This window comes from Humulus lupulus, chromosome 4 (assembly GCF_963169125.1).
Source record: "Humulus lupulus chromosome 4, drHumLupu1.1, whole genome shotgun sequence".
NCBI lineage: Eukaryota > Viridiplantae > Streptophyta > Magnoliopsida > Rosales > Cannabaceae > Humulus > Humulus lupulus.
The window spans coordinates 212,074,651-212,083,474 of NC_084796.1; the positions used below are offsets into that span (position 1 = coordinate 212,074,651).

Sequence of the window (8,824 nt, forward strand, 5' to 3'; positions counted from 1 at the left end):
GAATGATGACAATAAGTCTCATGGTCTCCATTATTGGTTGAACACCGAGAGGCATAGGAAGGGCCTCATGTCGCCTCCGTTTGCAGCTTCCCTATGGAAAGGCTTCTGAATATGTTTATTTTATCTCAAGGTTGACTTCTCATAAGAGAATAAGATCAGTGATGTATTTCAAGTTTGACTGACCCTAAGACACACTCTTGAGCTAAGTAATTAATAAAAAAATAATGGGTTACACTCCGAAGATGTATCTAGGATTTCAAGCACGACTAGTACATCTTGACTGAACTAATGGTAATTCATAAGTCAAAAGAGAAAAATGAGTTTTTAAATTTTCACTTGTGGAGTGGAGATCTTGTCTCAAGATTAATTTGCGATTAGTCTGACCTACCCCAAGGCTGCTCCATTAATTTTCAAATTAATATATCATGGACTAGTAACTATTTTTTGTGTGTTATTTTACGTGTTGCATTCATGCATCATGTTTACTATTCCAAATATAAACTAATATTTATTATATGCTTTAATTCATTATATTTTATTTATTTAATTTTCAGCAAAATGTCCAATCCAGACCCTGTAACTGCTTTACTTGGTAATGACCAATTGACTGGTGATAACTATGTGAAATGGAAATCGAACATGAACATTGTTTTGATAAGTGAAAACCACATATTTATCCTAAAAGAGGAATGTCTTGATGTTCCTACTCTCACTGCTGTCAAAATTGTTAGAGAAAAGTATGAGAATTGGTTATTATCTAACAATAAGGTCAAATGTTATATGCTTGCTAGTATGAACAATGTGCTCAGAAAGAAGTTTGAAACTATTGAAACATCTTATGAGATTTGTGAATCTCTACAAGGCATGTTTGGCCAGCAATATGATAAGTGCAAACATGATGCTAATAGAAGCTTCATGAATATGAAAATGAATAAAAATGTTTCTGTCATAGAGCATGTCCCAGATAAGATCAACATATTGCACGATACAGAAATCCATGGTGTGACCATTGATGAGAGAATTCAAGTAAGTGTGATACTTGAATCTCTCACACTAGCTCTTGCGGCATTCACTACCAACTATGTTATGAATAAGTTGGAGTACAACATGACCCAACTGTTGAATGAGTTGCAAACTTTTAAGTCTCTAACCAAAAGTTCCACTAAGGTTGAGGAGGCAAAGTTCTTGAAACCAAGCCTTCAAATTCAAATGGTAATTCGAAGAAAAGGAAAGGTGGCAAATGAAAGGACAAGAAAAAGGACAAACAACTAGAGAAGACCAACAAGTCTTCCAAGAAGAATAATTCTGCAAAGTACTTCAAAAAGAAGGCACCGAAAGGATCATGCTTTTATTGTGGAGTTGATGGTCATTGGAAAAGGAATTGTCCTAATTACCTGGCCGAACTGAAAGACAAAAAGAAGGGTAAATTTGATTTGCTTGTTTTAGAATTTTGTTTAGTGGAACATGATTTTTCATCTTGGATAGTTGATTCCGGAGCCACTAATCATGTTTATTTTTCTTCGTAGAGTCTTAGTACTTCGAGGAAGGTGGCTCATGGAGAGGTGACCTTGAGAGTTGGAAGTGGACAGGAGATCTCAGCAGCTAAAGTTGGAAAAGCTCACCTTGTTTTTCATAATAATAAATTTATTGTGTTGGACAATGTTTATTTTGTTCCTGGATTTACTCGAAATTTAATTTCCTTATCAAGATTGCATGGACAATGTTTTAATATTTCCTTTAATAATAATTTGTTTGTTATTTCAAAATATGGTTTTGACATTTGTTCTGCAAACTTTGAAGGTGGACTTTACAAGTTTGAGTCCAATAATAATATTTAAAGCTGCAAATTCTAGATCTATTAAAAGACAAAAGACAGATTCTGATAGTGAAACATATCTATGACATTTGAGATTGGGACATATTGGTCTAGAAAGAATTAATAGAATAACATATGATGGTCTGTTCAGAGAACTATCTATTGGTTCTCTCCTAGTTTGTGAATCATGACTAGAAGGACAAATGACCAAGAGGCCTTTCTCTGCTAAAGGTTCAAGAGCCACAGCACCACCTCAACATGTACATACAGACATTTGTGGTCCACTAAATGTCAAAGCTTGAGGAGGTTATGAATATATCATCACTTTCATTGATGATTATTCAAGATATGGTTACCTATACTTAATGCAAAGGAGATCCAAAACTTTTGGTAAGTTTAAAGAATTTCGAGCAGAAGTTGAAAAGGAATTAGGTAAATTACTAACAGTACTTCGATCAGATCGAAGTGGAGAGTACTTAGATTGTGAATTTGAGGATCATTTGCGTGAGCATGGAATTCAATCCCAGCTCATTGCACCTGGAACGCCACAATAAAATGGTGTTTCAGAAAGATGGAACAGAACCTTATTGGATATGGTTAGATCGATAATTAGTTTCTCATCATTGCCTTTGACATTCTGGGGTTATACAATAAAATGTGCTCTATACACACTCAATGTTGTTCCATCTAAGTCTATTCAGAAAACATCATTGGAATAATATAATGGTAATAAGCCTAGTTTATGCCATTTCCGTATATGGGGTTGTCTTGCACACGTGCTTAAAGGAAATACTGGGAAATTGGAATCACACACTAAAGTGTGCATGTTTGTAGGATATTCCAAACAAACAAAAGGTGATATATTTTATAGTACAAAAGATAACAAAACGTTTGTATCTACAAATGCTACTTTTTTGAAGCATGACCATATAAATAACCACAAATTTCAAAGTAAAGTCGTACTTGGGAAATAGTCTCAAACAAACAAGACCAATCACCAGCAGTGGCGAATGAAAAACGGCCAAAGGATATCACTAGTTCTATTCATAACAATGGAGAGCTTCGTCGTAGTGGGAGGGTTGGTAAACAACCAGTTCGCTATGAACATGAAGTTCAGATGCTTGTGTCTGACACAAACAAATATGATCCATTGACATATAGAGATGCAATGGATGATTTTGACAAAGAAAAATGGCTAAACGCCATGGACCTTCAAATGGAATCGATGTATTCCAATTTTGTTTGGACTCTTGAAGATCCACCTGAGGATGTTAAACCTATGGGTTGCAAATGGATATTCAAGAAGAAGAGAAGAGCAGATGGGAAAGTAGAGACTTTCAAAGCAAGGCTAGTGGAAAAAGGCTACACACAAAAAGAATGAGTTTATTGTGAAGAAACTTTTTCACTTGGGGCCATGCTTAAATCTATTAGAATACTCTAATCCATAGTTGCTTGCATGGATTATGAGTTTTGGCAAATGGACATTAAAACAACATTTCTGAATGGCTATCTTGACGAAACAATTTACATGTCTCAACTAGAACGGTTCGAAGTTAAAGGTCAGGAGAAAAAAGTTTGCAAGCTTCTTAAGCTGTTTATGGACTTAAACAAGCTTCAAGATCTTGGAATCTTAGATTTGATGAAACAATTTTGAACAAAATGTTGATGAACCTTGTGTTTACAAACAACTGAAAGATAAGATTGTGGTATTTGTCATTCTTTACGTTGATGATATTCTACTAATTAGGAATGACATCGAAACATTATCAAAAGTAAAGAAATGGTTAGCTAAGCAATTCCAAATGAAGGATTTGGGAGAAGCTAAATATGTTCGGGGAATTCAAATCTGTAAAGATCGAAAGAACAAAGTTTTGGCACTCTCTCAAGCAACTTATATTGATAAAGTGCTAGAACACTTTGGCATGCAAAACTCCAAGAAAGGCACTATGCCTACCCAGTCAGGAGTTAAATTGTCTAAAGAGCATTGTCCACAAACACCTCAAGAAGAGGAGGACATGAGACAATATCTGTATGCCTCTGCGGTAGGCAGTGTAATGTATGCAATGTTATGCACTAGACTTGACATCTGTTATGCAGTAGGAATTGTCATCTGTTATCAATCCAATCCTGGATTGAGTCATTTGACAACAGTAAAGAATATTCTCAAGTATCTCAGACATACTAGATATTACATGCTTGTGTATTCAGGTGGAGACTTGAACCCCACTAGATATACTGCTTCTGATTTTCAATCAGATAAAGATAGTTGATAGTCGACATCTAGATCAGTTTTCACACTTGGGGGAGGTGTTGTAGTTTGGAGAAGTATTAAACAATCCAGTATTGCAGACTCCAATATGGAAGCCGAATACATAGCAGCTTGTGAAGCAGCTAAAGAGGTTATGTGGATTAGGAAGTTCAATATTGATATGGAAGTTGTTCCAGGCATGGATCAGCCACTTGTTCTGTACTGTGATAACAGTGGGGCAGTAGTTAATTCAAAGGAACCCAGAAGCCACAAGAGGGGAAAAAACATCAAGAGAAAATATCACTTGATCCGAGAGATAGTCAACCGAGGAGATGTTACTGTCTTGAAGATTGCCTCTATAGATAATCTTGCAGATCTGTTCACAAAGACTTTATCTATTAAATATTTTCAGGGTCATGTAAGAAGTATGGGGTTAAGGGAAATGCCTCTTTTGCTTTAGGGAAAGTGGGAGATTTTTGGGAATTATGCCCTTAAAGAAATTGTAGTTTACAATGGTTTTAATAAAATAAATAAATGAATTGAATTATTGTATATACATATATCTTATGTACTATATTATTGTTAATAATATTAAGTAAATATCAAAAAATTCCCAAGTTCATCTATGTGGTCTCAATCTCATATCACTACTACAAAACTGGGCTTTCCCGACACCCAACCACGACAGTCAACTCTGTTGACTGTCGTAATTGCTTAGCGTGACTCTACGTCGACAGTTAAAAACTGTAGGCATAGAGACCAACGCCGACATCTAATAACTGTCACCGTTGCTTTTGACTGTCGCTATTGACCCCAACACCAACAATTAATTCGAGACCAATGCCGACAGTTAAAATGTGTCGCTATTGACCTCAACGCCGACAGTTAATTCGAGACCAATGCCGACACTTAAAAATTGTCGTTATTGACCCCAACACCGACAGTTAATGAAAGTTCAATACCGACAGTTATAAAATGTCGCCGAAATTTAAATAAAAAAGTTATTTAAAATTATAATTAATGAATAATATAATTTAAAAAATAAAATAAATCATGTAAATATATTTATAAAAATAATTTATTAATTAAAAACTTTAAAAGCTAGATTTTCTTTTGTTTCTAAATTTTTAATATTATATTAACTATTTATTTATAATCATTTCTATATCAAAATTTAAATTCATTATGATATAATGAATAATATACTTAAATTTTATTTATTTAACGTATTTATGAAAAATTAATTAAAAAAGAGTTATTTTATTGATTGGTTAAATGTTGTAAAATAAATTTAAAATTTTACTAATAATATTGGTGTTTTTATTTTTTAAAATCAAGGTTGAAAATATTTGAAAAAAATAAGCAATAGTTGAAAGTAAGTTATTTGTTAAATGTTTTAATAATTTTTTAAAAATAATTATAAGTTGTTAGTTTTTAAATATAATTAGAAAATAAAAACTAATAATATATCAATAATATTTTATATAATTATTTTTTCTTAATATCATTATATTTTCTATTTATATATTTTTTAATAATAACTATATTTTGTTTAACAAACAATAATAATAATAACTAAACCCTATCTACCCTCAATCTCAATCTCACTCTCTCTTCTTCTTTTCCTCAAACCCAACCAGCCCTAGCCGCCAGCCCCAATTTTCTTCCTCAAACCCAACCATCCTTCCTCTATCCCTCTTTGACGGTGTGCATGGAGGTCTTCACGCGCATGCGAGGTGGGTGGCCGATGTTCAGATCACGGCGGTGGGCTCGATGCAGAGGCAGGGGGTTCGGCTCTCTCACTCCTTCGTCCTCCCATCTCTCGCTTGGGCTGGGCTCGACGACGGCTGGAGGTTCAAGGGCTCGGCAGCGGCTGTGGGCTCAGGGGGTGGGCTCAATGTCGAGTGGGGTTCTCCGGGTTGGCTGGGCTCGACGACGCGGGGGTCTCGGGGGTTGGGATCGACCGTGCAAGGACGGGGCTGGCTGGACAGCACATGGTAGCGCGGGTTCACAGGCTTAAACATAGCAGGTAATCTCTCTATCTCATTAATTTTTTTACTCTCCCTATTTCGTTCTCTCTCAATGTATGTGTTTTTTTCTATTTTCCGTGTAAGTGCCGTGCTTGCTGGGTTTTGTTTCTTAGTGTTGATTTGTTCAATTGAAAGTTTGGATGAACTTGCTCCCCAAATGTTCGAAGAGATTTTTCATAGAGAGTCGTTGCACTCCATTAGTTATTGGGTATAACTGTAAGAAAAATTGATTGTTGACAGAGGTCATACTATGAGCTTAGATTAGGTTATGAAAATACTTGGTTTGGTTAAAATGAGAACGTTTTAAATTCTAGATTTGAACGACTAATTTGTCGTGGTCATGGAATCTCCAAACCCAACTACAGTAAGTGTTTTTTTTTTTTTTTAAATTAGTTTCTTTTTCTGTTCTGGTGAATTTTTGGGGTATTTTTGGGCTTTTGAACTATTGCAAAACTGAAGGAGGCTTATTTAGATTTAATTGACAAGATCGAAAATGATGTTATAACAATTTTGTGCTTTCTTGTCGATGTTCTTGTAGTTGGTTTGAATAGAAATTAATTAGTAAGTTTCATGATGTATTTGTGGTTTTAATAGAAAAATAAGTCATCATCAATTGGTATTATGATAACTTTTTAAATTGTGTTTAGAGAAAGTGTGGTTTTCATGAAAATGACTTCAATCTCATGTAGATTAATTTGTTTTCAATTTAAGTGTGGTTTTAAATTGTATGCTTGAGATCAGTGGCTAAAATTATATTAATACTTGAACTTAGTGGTTATAATTAAATGAATACTTGAGCTCAATGGTTACAATTACGTGTGAGCAATACAGAGCCTAAGAACATAAAAAATCACTAAATGTAGAAAGATATCAACAACCAGCAATCATGTGCATTTAATTCTTGCATTATTTTTAGCACAATACCCATGAATATGCACCTTTTTATGTGGCAATGGCTGTCTCTGTATGCATACTCATGTGTTAGACCATTTTTCACCCACCATGCTTATTATTTTCATTTGCTTAACTTGCAGGATTACAAGAAGAACGAATATATGGAGGCAGAAATGCAATGTTCAAATTCTTTACAAAGCATGGAAAGGACGCTTAGAACAGCTTGCAATGCTACGAATGCTAAGTTCGACAATGTTGTGAAGATAAGCATTTTCGGTAAGTGTGGTTCTTATTCTTCTTTATTTAGTGTAGCTTCAACAATATATCAATTTAATTACTTTACTGTATTTTTGCACATAAATTTATTGAGATTTCTCCCCCAGTCTCCTCTTTGCAATAATTATTGAATAACACATGATAATTTCGAAGGTTTAGGAAGCCATGCTATGTTCTGCAAACTAGTCTAATGATATGAACCACTCTATATCTTATTTTAGCAAACAATTGCCCTGGTTATTAGTAGTGTGAACAACCATACTTTTTGAGATCTTGACCTCTCACTCCCCTTTTCTAGATATCCTCATTGGAGGAGCTAATAGTGCTTTAGCTCCAAAAATAAACATTTAAATAAATAGTGCTTTAGCTATTATGGAAACCATTGGAGTTGTGAGTAGAGTTGGTCTTTTATATTTATATGCTTTGGTTTCTATTTGAAGTTTTTGGATTTTGAGTAAACATGATTGCCATTTGGAGTTCATGTTGAGTCCTTCTTGCAATTCCCATATAAATTACAGTACTTTGTTGATTTGTTTTTGTCTTGCAATATTCTTTGATTGATGGATGTATGTAGACTTGACCTTCATATTCTTGTAAAAAGTTAAAAAGGAAACTTGTCTTCTGTGTTCAGTGGTGGTTTGTTTTCTAGGTCCTTGATGGTCTTGTATCAGAGTATGAAAAATCAAGTCATGGTCCAGGAAAATGGCAGAAGCTAGCTATGTTCTTACAAAAAAGGTTTGCAATGATTTTTCCTCCTTTTTCTTTTTCATTTCCTTTTGTAGATGTGAATAGTATGTATATGGGCATGCCTTTCGATGTCTTTTGAATTCAATGAAAATCCCAGTTTGGAAGGACCACTACTTGATCTCACCAAGAGATTAATTGACCAAGTTGGATTAGAGAAAAATACACTTCAATTAAAATTCTGGTCAATCAAAGATAAGTTGGCGTTACTTAACAAGCAGCTGGAAGCAAGTGATAAGTCAAAGTCTGAATATCTGAAGCGTTATGAGGAATCTATCGATGAAAATAAGTAGCTAGCTGATCAATATATGGCTCGTATAGCAAACTTACAGAGTGATTGCAGTTCACTGGGTGAGAGGTAGTCTAGCTTGTTGAAGGCACTGGATACCGCCAAGCAAGAATCTGTGGACTGGCAAAGAAAATACAAGTAGATCTGATGAAATATATTTTGATTATGTTTGCTTGTTGACTGTTGACTGTTGATGGTGTAATAAATTTATAAAATTGTTGACTCTTTGTAATATGTAAATTTGGTTTATTTTTTGATTGTTGACTGATGATGGTGTAATAAATTTATAAAATTGTTGAATAAAAAAGTTTATAAGTTTATTTCTTTTATTAGAAATTGTTAGAACTAATCGAATATAAATTTAATGTTACCAATGTTAAATTAATTTAATTTTTTATGTGCATTCCTTTACTACACCATAGAGAGCCAATCACGACACCTAATAACTGTCGGCGTTGTTAGCAACGACGACACCTAAAAACTGTCGGCGTTGCCAGCAACGGCGACACCTAATAACTGTCGGCGTT

The 8,824-nt window shown here is 34.3% G+C and overlaps 2 protein-coding genes across 3 annotated transcripts; both read left to right on the forward strand.

Moving 5' to 3' along the window:
* The first annotated feature begins 558 nt into the window (after positions 1-558).
* Positions 559-4,036, forward strand: LOC133832861 (uncharacterized). Its single transcript, XM_062263143.1, has 3 exons — positions 559-737; positions 810-1,026; positions 4,025-4,036. Exons 1-3 carry the CDS (start codon positions 559-561, stop codon positions 4,034-4,036), a joined length of 408 nt encoding a protein of 135 aa, XP_062119127.1.
* A 1,610-nt stretch (positions 4,037-5,646) lies between these two features.
* LOC133831178 (uncharacterized) lies at positions 5,647-8,580 on the forward strand. 2 transcript variants are annotated; one of them, XR_009892429.1, is made up of 4 exons: positions 5,647-6,093; positions 7,129-7,264; positions 7,914-7,999; positions 8,109-8,580. XR_009892429.1 is itself a non-coding variant. In XM_062261382.1 (4 exons), the coding sequence occupies exons 2-4, from the start codon at positions 7,150-7,152 to the stop codon at positions 8,299-8,301; spliced, it is 381 nt and encodes a 126-aa protein (XP_062117366.1). In that variant the 5' UTR covers positions 5,647-6,093; positions 7,129-7,149; the 3' UTR covers positions 8,302-8,580. The 2 variants fall into 2 exon arrangements, 1 of the variants encoding a protein (XP_062117366.1); XM_062261382.1 differs by having other exon boundaries at positions 7,129-7,249; positions 7,912-7,999.
* The last annotated feature ends 244 nt before the right edge of the window (positions 8,581-8,824 follow it).